Source organism: Aquarana catesbeiana, linkage group LG03 (assembly GCF_042186555.1).
Source record: "Aquarana catesbeiana isolate 2022-GZ linkage group LG03, ASM4218655v1, whole genome shotgun sequence".
NCBI lineage: Eukaryota > Metazoa > Chordata > Amphibia > Anura > Ranidae > Aquarana > Aquarana catesbeiana.
The window spans coordinates 85,277,275-85,296,758 of record NC_133326.1 but is presented as its reverse complement, the minus strand read 5'-3'; the positions used below and the strand labels follow the sequence as shown (position 1 = coordinate 85,296,758).

The following is a 19,484-nucleotide window of genomic DNA, read 5'->3' as shown; positions in this document are numbered from 1 at the left end:
TATTTGTGTATACATTTTCAGCAAATGTTTGTGTGCCAAATCGGCAAACATTTAAACAATAATGGCGATATACAAAGTGGCGCTGTTGGCATCAGTAACCAGTGTGCATGTGCAAAAACACAGAAGTATCAGACACTGTACCCCACCCTATGCTTCTATTGGATGTCAAGGTGCTGTCCCACCCTTAACATCCCACACACCAGGCATGTACTGGCCATCGGGACTACCGGGAGTTTCCCGGTGGGCCGATGGCTCAGTGGGCCTGTTTCCGTGACAGCAGAGGTAGAGCGGGCGGGGACTCCCAAACCCTCTCCAGTCTCCACTAATAAGCTGATCTCCCACTGTGCAGCTTTTTAATAAAAAAAACTTCTCTGGGCCCCCTGTGTTCAGTGGGGGTTGGGGGACAGAAACCAGACTATTTCATCACTTTCGGCTTTGGGCTAATTAATCCGCAGCAGCGCACTACACAGTTGGAGGCCTGCCCTTGCTATATCAGTACACTGGAGCCAGCCGGGAGTGCTGCTGTGGATTAATCCTCTTAAAGCCGAACGTGATGAAATTGTCCGCTCTCTGTCCCCCGGCCCCTACTGAACACAGGGGAGACCCGGAGAAGTTTTTTTTCTAAACAGCTACGCAGCGGGAGTCGGGAGATTAGCTGATTGATGGACAGGATTTGGAAGTCCCCGTCCACTCACCTTGGCCCCCCCCCCCAAAGTTTCCTCCAGCCCTAGTTGCCCAGCTCTGTGGTGCCCAGGAGGAAGGGAGAGGACCAGATGTACCAGCAGTGCACAGCTGGTCCCGGTTTCCAGCTCCAGGACAAGCACTGCACCCGGGACCTAGGTAGAAGAAGCTGTGCAGACCAGGTACTGGGGGGGACCAACATTGATGGGCACTGATCAGGTTGCATTAATGGGCACTGGTGTGGGCTGATGGGCACTGGTGTGGCTGCGCTGATGGGCACTGATCAGGCTGCATTAATGGGCACTGGTGGGCACTGATCAGGCTGCATTAATGGGCACTGGTGTGGCTGCATTAATGGGCACTGGTATGGCTGCATAAATGGGCACTGGTATGGCTGCATTAATGGACACTGGTGTGGCTGCATTAATAAGCACTGGTGTGGCTGCGCTGATGGGCACTGATCAGGCTGCATTAATGGGCACTGGTGTGGCTGCACTGATGGGCACTGATCAGGCTGCATTAATGGACACTGGTGTGGCTGCATTAATGGACACTGCTGTGGCTGCATTAATGGGGACTGGTGTTGCTGCGCTGATGGGCACTGATCAGGCTGCATTAATGGGCACTGGTGTGGCTGCGCTGATGGGCACTGGTGTGGCTGCATTGATAGGCTGCACTGATGGGCACTGATCAGGCTGCATTAATGGGCACTGGTGAGACTGCATTAATGGGCACTGGTGTGGCTATGCCCTGTCCTATGCCTAATAGTGAAATGTGTTTACTTATGTTTTTTGCGCAATTGCATATAATTTATAAACTGTTTTTGTGCGTGTTTGCAAAATTAAAGTGGGCCAGTCTGGATGAAGTCCACAGCCAAATTTTTGTCCCAGTCCAGTCCTGCCAAATACACACACTTTTTTTTCCCTCCACTTTCTGTTCTCTTTCTTCAGACTTCTTCCATTGGTCACATACTCTCCCCTTCCCCTTCCCCTTGCCCCTCTTAACCTGTTTTCCACCCTGATTATCACTCAGTTTACATTTTAGGCCACATGGCAGCTATATATTGCAGGACTGGAACATTGATTCTGCTCCACTTCTTCCATCCTCTATGAAATTCAATAACTTTACCCATGGGGGGTGAGTGGTAGTGGAACACAACAGTGTAGCACGTGTCTTAGATATTCACTCCAGCTTCCCTCTGCCCTTAGAGCCCATTCACACCTGAGCGTTTTGTAGCTTAAAGCCTGAAGCTACAAAACGCTTGAGGGGAAAAAATCCATTATTCTCTATGGAGATGGTTCACATCTCCACTCCAAGTCGCCTGAAGCCCTACGCCTGAAGCTCAAACAAGTTCTGGACCACGCGAATCGGGCAGATTTGGGCGTTTTTGGAGCAGGAAGCAGATGATAAAATCTAACAACATAGCAACAAATGATGAAACAGATGATCATTTTTCCTATTGGCTAATAAAAAAGATGCCAAAGCTCAAAAACGCGGGACAACGCTGCATGGAAACGCGCAAATATGCCCAAAAAAACGCGCAACAAAACGCTGGAAGAAATGCTCAAAAACGCTACGCTCAGGTGTGAATGCAGCCTTATTATTAACCTTTTTACTTAGTATGCCACATGAGTTGTTTGCTTGTCATGGTCATTTCCACATTATTTTTCCTCCTTGTAGAAACAGGATTCTATGTCAAATCCAGAATGGTGATATTTTGTTATTACCATTTCTGCTATTTTTGGTGTATCGTGTAAAAATTCAATACAAACTGAGTAAATACTACTACTACTGTGCAATGTAAAAGGCAATAGATGATAGTACAGAAAAAAAACTATTTTTAATTCCACTGGTGATAAATCTGCATTATTGTCAGTTTTTCATGTTGTGGCATTATTGGACTTACAGTGCAATTCATAGTTTACATTAAAGTGGTTCTAAAACCTAAACAGTTTTTACTGTAATACATTTCTAGCATTAAGGAAAAAAGTGTTTAGGCATTGAATTTGCCCCCCCCCCCCCTCTTTTTTTTTTTTTTTACTTATTTGAGCCCTCATTTGATCCAGCGCTGTGAAGATGAGGTTCGGGGCCGCTCTGTGCATTTCTTTTGCTGCACAGAGAAGGTGAGAATAGAGATGTTTGTTATCTTTCTTTACAATCACTTTAAACTATTTTAGATTTAGTAAAAATATTAACCATAAGATGGTACAAGTACAATTTATTTAATATGTTTCTGAAGTAAGACTCTTTTAACCACTTGCCGACCAGCCGCCGCTGATACATGGCAGCAGGTCGGCTCTGTTGTGCAAATCGCCATAATCATCGGTTCACCGGTACGTAGGTTCGTGTAAGGTTCACTTTCACACTGAGGTGCTTTACAGGCGCTATAGTGCTAAAAATAGCACCTGTAAAGCACCTCTTCTCTCACTCCAGTGTGAAAGCCTGAGTGCTTTCACATTGGTGTGGTGCACTGGCAGGACGCTAAAAGAAAGTCCTGCAAGCAGCATCTTTGAGGCGCTTCAGGAGCGGTGTATACACCACTCCTAAAGCGCCCCTGCCCATTGCTTTGCCGGCGTTTGGTTAAAAGCGTCCCCGCTAGCGGCCAAAAACCGCAGATAAAACGACGGGAAAGCGCCAAAATATAGTGGCTCTTTACCACCAACGCCCGTCCCAGTGTGAAGGTGCCCTAATACATATAGCAGGTGCACGCACGCCGCCGGAGCCAATGCGTGTGGCCGCGATGTCTGCCAGCCACCTGCGATCGCTCCACAGAGAGGCAGAACAGGGATCTGTCACTGTAAACAAACAGATCCCCCTTCTGACAGGAAAGTAGAAAGAGATCGTCTGTTCCTAGTGATCAGGAACAGTGATCTCTCTCTTCTCCCAGTCAGTCCACTCCCCCCCCCCACAGTTAGAAACCCCTCACTAGGGAACACTTAACCCCTTGATCCACCCCTAGTGTTAACCTCTTCCCTGCCAGTGTCATTTATAAAGTAATCAGTGCCTTTTTATAGCACTGATCGCTGTATAAATGTCACTGGTCCCAAAAAAGTGTTAAAAGTGTCTGATCTGTCCTCCGCAATGTCGCAGTCCTGCTAAAAATCACTGATCACCGCCATTACTCGTAAAAAAAAAATTAAAAAAATAATAAAAATGCCATAAAACTTTCACCTATTTTGTAGACGCTATATCTTTTGCGCAAACCAATCAATATACGCTTATTGCGATTTTTTTTTTTATACCAAAAATATGTAGAAGAATACATATTGGCCTAAACTGATGAAGAAATTAGTTTTTTTACATTTTTTTGGGATATTTATTATAGCAAAAAGTTAAAAATATAGTTTTTTTTTCCAAAATTGTTGCTATTTTTTTGTTTATAGCGCAAAAAATAAAAAACGCAGAGGTGATCAAATACCACCAAAAGAAAGCTCTATTTGTGGGGAAAAAAGGACATCAATTTTGTTTGGGTACAACGTCGCCCGACTGCGCAATTGTCAGTTAAATCAACGCAGTGCTGTATCGCAAAAAATGGCCTGGTCTTTAAGGAGGTAAATCCTTCCGGGGCTGAAGTGGTTAAAGCCTTTCTCCAAGCAAAGCTTAAAGTGGTTGTAAACCCTTACAGACCACTTTTCACTACAGGTAATCCTATAATAAGGCTTACCTGTAGCTACGGTGCATATCTCCTAAACCTGGTTTAGGAGATATCCCCTGTATCAGCATGTGCTGACGTCATCGGCCGTTCGTGCCATTGCTTCAGCTGACGTGCCGGTATCGGCAGGAGTGACGTCATTGCGACTCTGGCCAATCACAGTGCCAGAGCCCGCGATACACGGAAATAACTCTGGGAGACATGTTGCCAAGCAGAACAGTGTGCCGGGATCGCTGCGGGGGCTCGGATCTAAGGTAAGTATTCCATAATGAGCTAGTATGCTATGCATACTAGCTCATTATGCCTTTGTCTTGCAGGTTTTTTTTTTTAACGTGGGTTTACAACCACTTTAAAGTGATACTAGACATACACTGTTTAATTTACATTGTCCCTTCTATTTCTGTATGTTGATAGTACTGTAATTATTTTAATAAAAAAAAACTCAAAATACCTTTTTCTTTATTGATATACAGCTGTCACATGACCCAGATCTTTCCCAGCCTGTCTGCAGGGAAACATAAGCTGGAGGAGCTTCTAGTCCTCTGCTGCTGGTCCTATGTTTAAAATAAAAAAAAAAACAGGCTTTGGAATACAGAGTACAAATAAATTAATATCAACTGTTTAAAATTGGCATACAAATATATATTTTAAATCAAATCTTTATTATATTTTGGCAAAAAATAATAAAGATTTCTGCCAGTCACAGGTTGTGTCACGCCCCGCCAGCCTGTGTCTTAGAATAGGAGGGAGGTGAAGCCTCCATCAATCTGCATGTAATATCCCGCCACCCCCATTGTGTTTAGTTGGTTAGTGGGCATGGAGGAAGAGGGAGATAGTGGGTTGTCATTTACCAGATTTTATACTCCTATATATACTTTAGTCACATGGACTGCTCAAATGTGATAGGAAGAAAATGTTCCGCGTAGAAACTTACTGAAAACTGAGCATGCGCAAAGCTGCCAATACTGCTCTGCAAAATCCCTAGCTGCATTGGGGACATGGACAGAAGGGGAAGATGAAGAACAGCAGGATCAACCAGATTGTTTGCAGAATATAGAAAATGAATCTCATAGTGACTGAGTGAGTATGAACAGCATGTAATGATAGTTTTTTTGATGGGGGTTTAATGATACTTTAATCAATGGCCAAATTGAACCGTTAATATATTTGTCTTGTTTTGTTGCACACTTCCAAAATAAGCAGTAAATAAGGTTACCTGTTTTAAGATACAATTATAGTTTAATGTCTTTCCAGGGATGGCACTGCTGGTCCAGAAAGTGGAAGTGTGCAGTTGGAAGCACAACGTGCATTTAAAACTAGAAGGCAAATCTCTGAGGAAACAGAAGGTCCAGAAGTGAGAGATTCTCCAGAGGTAAAACAATTATGAACACAAAACAGCACAGTATCCACAGTATTTGTGGACTAGAAAGGTCAAACATATCTTCAGATTTGCACATCTACATCTCCTTCTCCGTGAGAACTGTCTTAAAGTTAATCATCAAGTCAAACATTTTATGAAGGTTTTATACTGTTTAGGTTAGTCATATGGAGATTACAAACCATCTTGTAAACATATCTGATTATCATTTTTGCTTCCAGTTGACCATAATGTCAGAATCGGGGTCTGGTGCTTTTAGAAGTATGCCTCACTTTCAAAAGTTGCACCATCTCTACATAAGTAATCAGGGTTGGACTGGGACAGAAATTTGGCCCTGGACTTCATCCAGACTGGCCCACTTTGACAGGTCTCTCCCATGCCGGCCGGACAAACCCAGGGCCTGCCACCCAAGCCCCCCCCCACTAGCCATTAGTTGCTCTACATTATTTCTCTTATGCTGCTCCAGGCCCCCGCATGTGCCACCCCCCCCATGCTGATCTGGTCCCCCGCATGCTCCCCCCCCTTGTGCTGCTCTGGTCCCCCGCATGCTCCTCTCCCCACCCCTCAAGCTGCTCTGGTCCCCTGCATGCTCCTCCCCCCCATCTTTTGCCCCCCCCGCTAGCCTTTAGCTGTTCTACATTATTTCTCTTATGCTGCTCCAGGCCCCCGCATGTGCCACCCCCCCCCCCCCCCATGCTGATCTGGTCCCCCCGCATGCTCCCCCCCGCCTTGTACTGCTCTGGTCCCCCGCATGCTCCTCTCCCCACCCCTCAAGCTGCTATGGTCTCCCACATGCTCCTCCCCCCCCATCTTTTGCCCCCCCCACTAGCCATTAGCTGTTCTACATTATTTCTCTTATGCTGCTCCAGTCCCCCGCATGTGCCTCCCCCCCATGCTGATCTGGTCCTACGCATGCTCCCCCCCCTGTGCTGCTCTGGTCCCCCGCATGCTCCTCTCCCCACCCCTCAAGCTGCTCTGGTCCCCCGCATGCTCCTCTTCCCCCCCAGATCTTGCTCTGGTCCCCTGCATGCTCCTCTCCCCCCCCATGCTGCTCTGGTCCCCCATATGCTCACCCCCCCATGCTGCTCTGGTCCCCCATATGCTCACCCCCCCCATGCTGCTCTGGTCCCCCGCATGCTCCTCTCCCCCCCCCATATGTTGCTCTGGTCCCCTGCATGCTTCTCTCCCCCCTCCCCTCATGCTGCTCTGGTCCCCCATATGCTCACCTCCCCATGCTGCTCTGGTCCCCCATATGCTCACCCCCCCTCATGCTGCTCTGGTCCCCCGCATGCTCCCCCCATATGTTGCTCTGATCCCCTGCATGCTCCTCTTCCCCCCCCCCCCCGTGCTGCTCTGTTCCCCGCGTGCTCCTCTCCCCCCCTCATGCTGCTCTGGTCCCCCATATGCTCATCTCCCCCTTATGCTGCTCTGGTCCCCCGCATGCTCCTCTCCCCCCCCTTGTGCTTCTCTGGTCCCCCATATGCTCATTTCCCTCCCCCCATGCTGCTCTGGTCCCCCGCTTGTTCCCCCCCATGCTGCTCTGGTCCCCCATATGCTCATCCCCCCCCTCATGCTCCTCTCTCCCCCCCATGCTGGTCTGGTCCCCGCATGCTCCTCCCCCCCATGCTGCTCTGCTACCCGCATGCTCCCCCCCCCCATGCTGCTCTGCTACCCACATGCTTCCCCCCCCCCCATGCTGCTCTGGTCCCCCATATGCTCATCCCCCCCCATGCTGCTCTGGTCCCCCTCATGCTCCTCTCCCCCCCCCCCATGCTTGTCTGGTCCCCGCATGCTCCTCCCCCCCCCCATGCTGCTCTGCTACCCGCATGCTCCTCATAACCGCACTGAAAATCAGATCATGTTACAGCTGCACTAGTATGAACCCAGGCTAAATCAGTTTGCTTATTATTATACAGGATAAACTGACTATTATATACCTGGAACAGATCACTAGTTGGATGGGTATTGTTAGGTTCAGTTATTTCTATAAAGTTATGAACTCTATCCAACATTTAGATTAATTTGGAGAACTTTCGAATGTATAATGACCACCTTAAAGCGGGGTTCCACCCAAATTTTGAACAATATCTGTATGTATTCTCTTCCTTGCCTAGATGCTGACATGCCGTTTAAAAAAATTTAAATCGCCGTAATTACCTTTTATTTTTCTATTCTTCTTTGCACTTCCTGGTTCTCCTCCCGTGGGAGTAGGCGTGTTTCTAGCCTCTCCCAGACTCCGCACAGTCTCCTGGGAGCTAGTCTCAGGCTTCCCAGGATGCCACTGAGCATGTGCGGGAACGAGCGGTGAATGCTGGGAGCACAGCATTCACCGCATCCAGGAAATAAATGCTTGTGGGCTTCAAATGCCCACAATGAAGATGGAAACCGCCTGCAGTGAATAATATAAGTTATTCTTTCCGACAAAATCTGACACAGGCGGACATATTACACACAATATGTGAGTATGTAATGCTGAGAAGAAAAGTTTGTGAATGAACTAAAAAAAAAAAAACGATAGGTGGACCCCCGCTTTAATGTTCCATCTTGTAATGATATTGACTAGATGTCTTATAAATTTAGTAATTGTATGTTGTTGCTTTCTTAACAGAGTTGGGAAATTATAACTGAGGATGATTCCACTGTATACAGCAACCACAGTACTCAACCACACTCATTATCTAGCAGTGACCTCCAAATACAAGTTGCCGATGAGCTTAATGCAAGGCTTCACATATCTGGGAATACTGCCAGTGGCAGGCAGAGCTCAAGCATTGTAAGCTATTTTTGTATTGGTATTATCATTTATAAATGAAACATTAACAAGCCTCATGACACAACCTTATGACCTCTGTGAGGAACCACCAAGCCAAAAACCTAATCTCAAAACTTCCTGTATTCATCACAAACATGTGATTTGTTCACATCATGTAAATGTGTATTCCCTTTTTTGTTTGATGTTCGATGTTTATAAAAATGTATAGAAAAAGACTGCTACAGCCATCAAAGAAAGATCGTACTATTCACTATATTACGGTAGGAAGGATGATCCGCACTCCGGTTGTTGCTCTCACTATATTACACTAGAACTTCTATTATTTCCTAAACCTTTCTTCAAGCTCCACAAGCTGGTCATGTTTTTCCAATTTCTAGACTTTTTTTTCACCTAAATTTGATATCGTATTTATAGTTAAAGCTCCCTGTATCGCTTGGGGACTTCACCAGTTAGATCTCCATGACATAGTTCTGCACTGCGTTTAAGCCAAACTAAAAATGCAGCATGGAAAGCAAAACATTGTAGTGTGTGCACAGACCTGGGATTCTGAGATCTCATAGATTTCCTTAGAAATCTAAAAGCTTTTAGTGGATTTATCCTTCAAGCATCTGTAAGTTTTGCGTATATAGACCCTTTTATGTGGTATGGTAATAGCTGATAGCAATGCAGAAAATGACTTTGAATGTAAAAAAAAGCATTTCTTAAGAAGCATGTCAGTTAAATGTAAATTCTTACAAAAGTTCTCACTTAACATGACTTTCCCTTAAGGAATACTTAATTAACCAGTTGAGGACATTGGGCATGCTAAACATGCCCCAAAAGCCTTCATCAAAGTACACAATGTATGTAGCACAGCCTGTCCTTCTGCCCTGCTTCCTCCCTCCTTGCTGACAATCCCTGACTTCTTCTAGGGCCGATTAATATCATGGCCGCACAGGAATGCGCTGTGTGTTTCTGTGCAATTCCCGTGCGGTTCTGTGTGGTGCGATTTCAGCCCATTCATTTTGAATGGGCTAAAATTGTGTCGCACCAAAGTAGTGCATGCAGTAATTGTTAAGACGCACTATAACCAGATTGCATGGTACAAAAGTACCATGTGATCCAGTGCAGGCAATTGCCCTGCGTTTGGGGTGTTGTTAACTTTCTATTGACACCCGCTGCAAACCACAAATGGAGTGTGTTTTGCATGTGGTCTGAATCGCACAGGAACACTCAGCTCATTCCTGTGTGATTCATGTGAATACATGGTGTGAAGCGGCCCTAAAAAAACGAAAGCTGGCTGTTGCTGTGTAAATACAGCAGTTCTGGTAGCTGTCAAAATAAAGGCTATCTGTTACAGTGTTTATTAACACTGTTTAGACAGAAATTAAAAACAAAAAAATTTTACTTTTGTATTTACTCTGTTTATTTTTGTCTTCAGATCAAAGGGCTAAACTTCGATCTGCAGATGTCAGTTAACCACCTCAATACCGGGCCTATTCTGACACTTCTCTCCTACATGTAAAAATCATCATTTTTTTACTAGAAAATTACTCAGAACCCCCAAACATTCTATATGTTTTTTTAGCAGACACCCTAGGGAATAAAATGGCGCTCATTGAAACTTTTTATCTCGCACGGTATTTTTTGCAATAATTTTTCAAACGCCTTTTTTTTGGAAAAAAAAACGGTTTCATGAATTAAAAAATAACAAAACAGTAAAGTTAGCCCAATTTTTTTGTATAATGTGAAAGATGATATTACGCCGAGTAAATAGATACCTAACATGTCACGCTTTAAAATTGCGCACAATCATGGAATGGCGCCAAACTTCATAACTTAAAAATCTCCATAGGCGACGCTTTAACATTTTTTACAGGTTACCAGTTTAGCGTTACAGAGGAGGTCTAGTGCTAGAATTGTTGCACACGCTCTAACGCACACGGCGATACCTCACATGTGTGGTTTGAGCGGCATTTACATATGTGGGCGGGACTTACGCATGCGTTCGCTTCTGAGCGCGAGCTACCGGGGACAGGGGCGTTTTACATTTTTTTTTATTTTACGTAATTTTTTTTTTTTACTTTTTTTTTTTTATTACTTTTATTCCTATTACAAGGAATGTAAACATCCCTTGTAATAGGAATCTATGTGACAGGTCCTCTTTATGGAGAGATGCGGGTTCAATAAGACCCCACATCTTTCCTCCAGGCTGGAAAGCATGAGATTGGGAAAAAAAATTTTACCGATCTCATGCTGACAGCCGCGATCGCGGCTTTGGTTATTTCCGGGTACCCGGGCGTGACATCATAACATCGCGCCCGGGCCTCCGACCATCATAGAGATGACTGGTGACCATGTGGTCACCAGAAATCTCTATCGTCCTCATCCGGCGCCGGCCGATTCATTTTCCGGGCTCCCGATGGCACGGGAGAGCCCGGAGAAGCACCGGATGGCGGCGGGAGGGGGCGTCCCCTCCCGCCGCCTATAAGAACGATCAAGCGGTGGAACTGCCGCTATGATCATTCTTATCGTGCACAGAATCGCCGGCTGAAAATAATGATACCTGAATGATGTCTGTAGCTACAGGCATCATTCAGATATCCCCCCCCCAAAGTCCAGGACGTTTATATACAGTGGCTGGTTTTGAAGTGGTTAAAGCTGTTGAGTAAAAAAGGTTTTTTATCTTATTTGTACAGTACGGAACACAGTAATTGATTCTTAGACCATACATTATATGAAGCAATCTTTAGGTGTTGTAAACACTGGCAAAAGCTTTGCTGGGAACTGGCCCCCAATGTTTTCATATAATCTCGCCCACTCTGCGAGGCTTCCATTTTTCACTCGTGTCCTTAGGTGATGGACTCCTGTTGTTGGACAAGATTTCTTCTATTTTTCATTTTCAGTTTTCCTCCTTTCCTCGACTGACACTTCTTTTTAGGGTCCAATTGCTTATTGCCTTATGGCTCACTAGCACTTTTCGGGTCAGTTACCCCAATATACATTTTGGAAAAACCGTGCCTGGACCCCACAACATTGGCGCGGGCCTGTAATGCTTGCTTTGAGCATTGGATTCTGCGTTCATTGCTCACCTAGGTACGTAGTGCAACAGGTCAATTAGCCGCAGGGTGTTATACATGTCAAGGGCCGTGATACTCAGCACGTGGGTTATTATGATTCCTGCATACCAGGAACACCGAACTGCCTCAGTCCGCATTTATTCCATAAATGCCCCCAGAGGAAATTCCTCACTTAGCGATGGTGAGTTATAGTTGGGAGTAGAAGCAGATAGGGCAAACGCCAAAGATTCTGCTGCAAGCCCCAAAAGAAATCCCAAGTGCCTCTGAGATTGATAACAGTTCCCTTGTTCTGGAGCAAACTTTTACACCTACACCCCTCTAGCTCCCTAAATCGGGCTAATTCTCAGACATACAACATGCAGCCTGTCTGACTAAAACAGATTTCTCTGCCATTACATCTGATCCATTCCAAAGGTTAACCCCACGTATGAAGAGATGGACTGTTCAACTGTGTACCCGGCCATTCTTGCACCAAATAATCACTCTTCTCTCTCCATTGATGGTATTACCTCCTTTAGGGATTCAGTTGATAGGTGCCTGGAGACTCTTGAAGTTCTCGCTATTGCCAGCTTGTCAACTGCTTAAAATATGGAAAACTGGACTGGAGCAGTCAACAGTTAAATTTTTCAATTGTTTTCCAAATCTTGCTGCAGAATTTGAATTGTGTCCTTGCCGCTGCTTTTCTATGTAGGTGCCATGGAGAACTAGATCCATCAGATCTCTACAGTGCATTTATTTTCTCTGCATATGCACAGAATCTTATGTCTAAAATCCTGATCGATATTACTGTGCAGATACTGTATTCATCCCCTCAGAGAAGTCATCTTCTACTGCAAGTCCTTTGCCTCGTTGCAGACCCCTCTAGGCCTACTGAGCCTACTCAAAAACCACCTTCACATTAAAAGTTTTCCTCATTCTTTGATAAAAAAGGGGGATAGAAACGTCTATTACCAATTGATTCACAATAAACAGACATCCTGACCTTTTTCTTACACTATGCCCTTCAAAGAAGAACACAAATAACCTCTTATGCGCTCCTTCCCATTGTTTCTTTCTTTGCTACACATTCAGACTTGCTCCTTCATAACGAACCCTGTTTTTCCTACAGTACACCTCCTTGCAGGATAAAATCCCAAGCAGTAGTCATCTCCCTTTCCCTTTGATATTCACCAGTTAGGCACAATTCAACCTCAGGTTTTGGTGCCCCCCTTTTCATGGGGGCATACGGATTGATCTGCCAACACTCTGTAAAAATCATGTGAGGTAGTTACTATGTGTAACTATTGGTTGCTCTTTTTTGTCTCTGTTGTGATTTTCAATGACCCTCAGTGGCCCTCCTCAGGTGCTCCTCCCCATACAGAGCCCTTCCTTTGTGCCCAGAGGGGTTATTTCCTTATAAAGGCCTTTGTAAAACTAAAAAAAAAAATGTTTCCATTGACTAGGAGCCTAGGGCTCCTTTTGTCGCTTTCTGTGGGAATAGCATTCTCTATCCCTATGTACTGCTTTGAAGGCATATCAAATTATAAGGATTTGCCCCATTGCTGGGGTCAGGACTATCCTCTGTGGCAGCTTGCCATGTATTCCCGTTGCTAATTGACCCCCTCATCTGTTCCTCATAGGTGGTCCTTTTATGGGATTCCTCAACCCTCTTCCATCAAGCTGGGCGTTTAATTTGCCCTTTCCCAGGGCTTCTGCTCTTCGGGTATGAGTCCCTCCTCCCTTACTTAAACCCATTCCCCCAAGAGGTTGGGGTTCTCTGGTTTCTTATAGCATCTAGCATCAGCCGTTCTCAAGGGTCGCAGAAGAGCCACTGTCTGTTTTTCTGTTCACGTTTTCTAAAACTTTTATTTTGACAATTGGCTATTTGAGCCTCTACTGATTTCTGCTTGGCTTACAATATGTTTCTGCTGTTTCCTGTCTGTTGAGGTTGAAGGGTTGACCCTTCCTGTTCTTTCTGTGGGCCTGTTGCTGCAATTTTGGCTCTTTTGTTGCCAACCACTTGATTTCTTGCTCTGGAATTTCTCTTGGTCTAAGAATCAACTCGCGTCTTGTACTATACCATTAGGATAATAGAAATTTACCTGCAAATTATATATTTTGGAGTACAGTATAGGACACAGATCCCCTCCCCTCTTGGTCTGAGATTTCGTTACTGCTTGCTAAAAAAAAAAGTGAAACCTCATGGAGTGGGTGAAGTTATATGGGTGCACTGGGAGACAGTTCCCAGCAAAGCTTTTGCCAGTGTCCAATTACCTGAAAGTAGCAGCATATAACACACGGTCTTAGAATCAGCTCCTGTGTCCTGTGATTGTAGTCTGATATGGGATTAACATCAAAATGTCTATATATTTTTTATTTAATAGCGTCTCTAGTTAACCCCTTATTAACCTAATTGGCCCTGATTGACTCCTTCTTCCCCTTTTATATTCAACTATTTTCCTGCTGTCTTTTTTTTTGTTTGTTTTATTTTTCTACCATTAATTTTTAATTTTTTTTTTGTTTTATTTGTAATGTTCATTAAAGCGGCACTTCACCCAAAAGAGGAAGTTCCACTCTTCCTCTCCCCTTCACATTTGGCACATAATTTTTTTGGGGGGGCGTGTGTACCCAGTTTTGACAGGTCACGGGTCCCAGAAAAAGTCTGGGTCCCATGAGAAAAGTCTGGGAGAAAAGTCAGTAGTAAACAATTTTGCAGTTCTTTGTGCCGGAATCATAATGTTAGTGTCATTTTAAACAGTACAAGCTATAGAATAAAATGTATACTATTTATGTACAGTGATCTTATTTTGTTTAAACTTACACTGGTCAAAAAAAAATCATAAAAACAAATCCTTACTTGTCCTTAAAAAACATACAGTTGGGCTCATACGTTTACATACCCTGGCAGAATTTGTGATTTCTTGGCCATTTTTCAGGGAAAATTAATGATAACACAAACACTTTTCTTTCACTCATGATTAGTGTTTGGCTTAAGCTATTTATTATCAATCAACTGTATTTACTCTTTTTAAATCATAATTACAACAGAAACTGCCCAAATGACCCTGATCAAAAGTTTACATACCCTGGTGATTTTGGCCTAATAACATGCACACAAGTTGACACAAAGGGGTTTGAATGGCTATTAAAGGTAACCATCCTCACTTGTGATCTGTTTGCTTGTAATTAGTGTGTGTATAAAAGGTCAATGAGTTCTGACAGAACCTTGCATCTTTCATCCAGTGCTGCACTGACATTTATGGATTCTGAGTCATGGGGAATACAAAAGAATTGTCAAAGGATCTGCAGGAAAAGGTAGTTGAACTGTATAAAACAGGAAAGAGATATAAAAAGATATCCAAGGAATTGAGAATGTGAATCAGCAGTGTTCAAACTCTAATCAAAAAGGGGTTCTGTTGAAACCAAACCACGGTCAGGCAGACAAACTAAAGTTGTAGCCACAACTGCCAGGAAAATTGTTCGGGATGCAAAGAAAAACCCACAAATAATTTCAGGTGAAATACAGGACTCTCTTAAAACATGTGGTGTGGCAGTTTCAAGATGCACAATAAGGAGGCGCTTGATGAAAGATGGGCTGCATGGTCGAGTCACCAGAAGAAAGCCGTTACTATGCAAATGCCACAAAGTATCCCACTTACAATATGCCAAACAGCACAGAGACAAGCCTCAAACCTTCTGGCACAAAGTCATTTGGAGTGATGAGACCAAAATTTAGCTTTTTGGCCACAACCATAAATGCTACATTTGGAGAAGAGTCAACAAGGCCTATGATGAAAGGTACGGAGGTGGATCGCTGATGTTTTGGGGATGTGTGAGCTACAAAGGCACAGGAAATTTGGTCAAAATTGATAGCAAGATGAATGCAGTATGTTATCAAAAAATACTGGAGGAACATTTGCATTCATCAGCCAGGAAGCTGCTCACGGGACGTACTTGGACATTCCAACATGACAATGATCCAAAACACAAGGCCAAGTCGACCTGTCATTGACTATAGCAGAATAAAGTGAAGGTTCTGGAGTGGCCATCTCAGTCTCTTGACTTCAGTATCATTGAGCTACTCTGGGGAGATGTCAGACATGCAGTTCATGCAAGAACTTACAGGCGCTGAAGGCTTTTTGCCAAGAGAAATGGGCAACCATCTAAGAAGATAAAGATCTTCATCCACAACTACCACAAAGGACTTCAAGCTGTCATTGATGTTAAAGGGGCAATACACGGTATTAAGAACTGGGGTATGTAAACTTTTGATCAGGGTCATTTGGGTAGTTTCTGTTGCCATTATTATTTAAAAAGAGTAAACACAGTTGATTGATAATAAATGGCTTCAGCCAAACACTAACCACAAGTGAAAGAAAAGTTTTTGTGTTATCATTCATATTCTCTGAAAAATGGCCGAGAAATCATAAATTCTGCCAGGATATGTAAACTAATGAGCACAACTGTATATTTATAACTTTGTTGTCTTAGTAACGACAAAGTTATTGCAGAATAAACAAGAGAAATGTATAAAATGCACTGGTCCATAGGGGTGTACAGATGTCAGTGCAAAGTAGTCCCCCGGAATCTAGTGTAGTTATGTTTATATGTTTGTCATTTGCTAGATATGCTGCTCCAAAACCATAGTTATCCATGCTGTTCATCCACTGGCCACATGCTTGCATTTGCATTGCCCTGCTGTTCATCTCTTGATTTGATATAGTTGGACAGTAGAAGCTTAGTGGGGTTTTCCAACTACCCAGGGCACAGCACATGGGATGGACATGTGCAGGCAGTGTGCGAACCACCTAAGAGCTGAAATTTCCCTGCGACATCTAGTGAAGGACCCCAGAAATGAAAGTATATTTTGCATATAAAATTACATTTCTTGTACTTTCTCTTTAGGAAGTATATAACTTTCTAGAAGCAAAATTTTATTTTTGAAATAATACACCCATGCTTAGATTTTTTTCATAGATTTTCATCTTTCATTTTCATCACATTTTAAATGTATTTTGTAAAGGTGAATTCCAGCAGAAGAGGGAGCTTGCAATCATATACACAGGAAGAACTACCTACGTTACCAGTTGTAAGATTTTCTGTTGTCTCCCAATGCATGATCAATTGGCTGTGTTTAATGGTGTTTGGCCTGTTTATGCTGTGTTTAAAACATATATTGTTTTATTTTAATGTATCATGGAACAGGGCTTACTTTGACCAGTAGTAGTCAGTTGATGTCCACAGTGCAGATAAACTATTTGAAAACCTGCTGATTCATGCGCCTGAGATTAATATTTCTACAATTGCTAGCACTGAAGATGAATTACATTGGTAGCTCAGTTTAGGCTGTTTATGGTAGATATAAGATGATGATATATTAGTTGCTGCAGATTCGGGCACATCCCAAGGAGTCTGTACATTCCAAAACAAACTACTAATAAGCAGGTACCCAAAATAAAATTATAACTAAAAAAACACACAAAAATAAAGGCAGCGCTAAAATCACTACAAACTGAATTGGCTATGAATAAAATTAAATGTTACGAGAAAGCTCAAGAACAAGTGTCCAAAACTTTTTCAATAATTGCCATGTGAAGTGTTGGAATTCTTCCATAAAGAGATACCTTGTGAACCCACCACCAATGGGAATAACACTCACACGGAAGTCTGACCTCCTAAGTTATAGGTAGGTCAAATATGCTGCAATCCAGTAACTATCCCAAACCGGCAAATGCACATGAGCTTCTCAGAAGCGAATGGATATACCACTTCCTTCAATATATTATTATTATACAGAATTTGTATAGTGGCAACAGTTTACACAGAGCTTTGCCATGTAAAGAGGGACAGTATTATTACAATACAGTTCAAAACCGAAGTAAGGGGGGGGCCCTGCTCATGGAGCTTACAATCTTACAAAAGGTAATAGCTGCAGGGGGTGATCTGATGGAAGTGACTCAAGTACAGTTCTTAGGTGAAGGTGGGGTAGGTTTCCCTGAATAAATTTGGGTGATATCTGCAGATGAGGTTGGTGATGTAGTTGGGAGCGATTTTGTAGATGGCCTTGTATGTTGTGCTTTGTATTTTGAAATTTTAATGATGGGGTAGAGAAAGCCGGTGAAGAGATTGGCAGAGAGGGGCAGCTGTCAGGGCATGGAATTTTGCATGGACTCCGCAAGGTCAGTAATTGCCCCCTGTTAAAGTAGAAAACCTGGCATCCATAGACATCCAAGATCTGTCTGCATATTTCCATTTATCCACCTCATCAGTGCTTTCTTCTCTTTGCAGTGGCATATAGCCATTTGCAGTTTGTTGCAGTGCCCTTCGGCCTATCCTCCATTTCCTGAGTATTCACAAAGGTTCTAGCACCTTTACTTTTGTTTTCCTCAGAACATCCAAGTCACAGATTATCTAGCTGACCTTCTCTTAAAAGCTTCACCCCTTACAGCTGTCTGCAAAAATCCACAGGACAATGGAGAAGAAGATGCTCCAGCCTCCAGTTGTGTGAACAATTTCCGAAAACCTGATCCCTGACCTTTTCTTTGCCTGGAATACTTGGGTCTGATCCTGGACACATCTCGTACAAAGGATTCATTCCAGAGAAGAAATTTCTTTCTTGCACCAAACTAGCCTGCAAAAGCCTGACACAGACATACTCTGACAATTGACACCTGGCTTCTCTCCAACAGGTCGGATCTACTGTCTCAGGGCCCTCTATTCCTTCCTGCTTCTTAGTCTATGGCTTTAACGGTATGGCTTGAAGCCCAGGTCTTGAGAGATAGATCTCGGAGTATGTTATTCTTACCTTGCTAAAAGCAAGAAAAGCCAGCCAGTGTACCTGGAAATATTTTTTTTGCCTGGAGTAAGCACACACAATTAAATCCCAGAGATCACTCTGTGCCGTACATTCTGACCTTCCTAAAAATCAGGTTTTGACCAGAATTTGGCCTTAAAGTGGTGTTCCAACGAAAAAAAAAAAAAAAGGCATGAATGTTCCTAAAAAAAAAAATAAAAAAAAACATTTGGAAATTTTTTTTTTTTTTACTCACATCTAAATGGCTGTTGCTAGGGTGTCCCTCGTAGTCTGCCTCCTTCAGTGCCTGGGCTGGTGACATCACTTCCTCTCAGCGCAGGAAGGGCTCAGCTCTGCCCCCTCCATCTTGTCAATCATCTGGAACACATTACAGGTCCCAGATAACTGAGCGGCCAATCACGGCGCGCGGGGCCGCTCGCGCATGCACAGTGGGTGCCCGGCTGTGAAGCCACAGCCGGCGCCCACAGTTGCAATGCCGGCGAACGGAGGGGGAGACGAGCGGAGCCTCTATCCCCCGCATCGCTGAACCGTGGGACAGGTAAGTGTCAGATTAATAAAAGTCAGCAGCTGCAGTATTTGTAGCTGCTGACTTTTAATTTTGCTTTTAAAATGGGAACTCCTCTTGAAGCACTCTGAAAAGTCAGGTTTTGGCCTTGTCCATTCTTTTTTCTTTTTCAAAGACCTCTAGCTTCACACTCCCTTGTAATAAACCTTTATTCAAGGTTCATCTTCCACCAGTTTCCCCTTGCAACACCCTGGGCTACAATGGGATCTTAACTTGATTCTCTCTGCCCCACAGAAACCACCTTTTGAACCCACCAAGGACATTCCCTTTGATGACCTCTCCTGCAAAGCAGCCTTTTTTGGTTGCTATCATGTCTTTGTAGAAGTGTCTGTGACCTTGCCGCTTTATTTTCAAAGGAGCCGTTTCTCATACTTTACAATGACAATGTAGTCTTATGCCCAAGACCCTCCTTTCCTCCTAAGGTGGTATCAGTTTTCAACCTCAATGAGGACATCCTAATGCCCTGTTTCAAAGCATCAAAGGAAAATCTCTTTTCATTGCCTGCACGTAGTGACACCCATTCGAGTTCACCTCAAAGCAATAGCTTTGATCAGGAAAAAGTATTACATCTTTGTCCTGTCCT

The 19,484-nt window shown here is 43.7% G+C and overlaps 1 protein-coding gene across 4 annotated transcripts in view; it reads left to right on the top strand.

Annotated features, from left to right (window-relative positions):
* NEDD4 (NEDD4 E3 ubiquitin protein ligase) overlaps positions 1 to 19,484 on the top strand; it is a 319,479-nt gene that overhangs the window by 213,485 nt on the left and 86,510 nt on the right. For 3 of the 4 annotated variants that reach the window (XM_073618773.1, XM_073618772.1, XM_073618769.1), the window contains 3 exons: positions 5,588 to 5,705; positions 8,320 to 8,484; positions 16,546 to 16,611. In XM_073618773.1, the coding sequence (XP_073474874.1) occupies positions 5,588 to 5,705; positions 8,320 to 8,484; positions 16,546 to 16,611 (349 nt within the window). The remainder of the gene's footprint in view (positions 1 to 5,587; positions 5,706 to 8,319; positions 8,485 to 16,545; positions 16,612 to 19,484) is intronic. The other variant, XM_073618771.1, reaches the window with a different exon arrangement.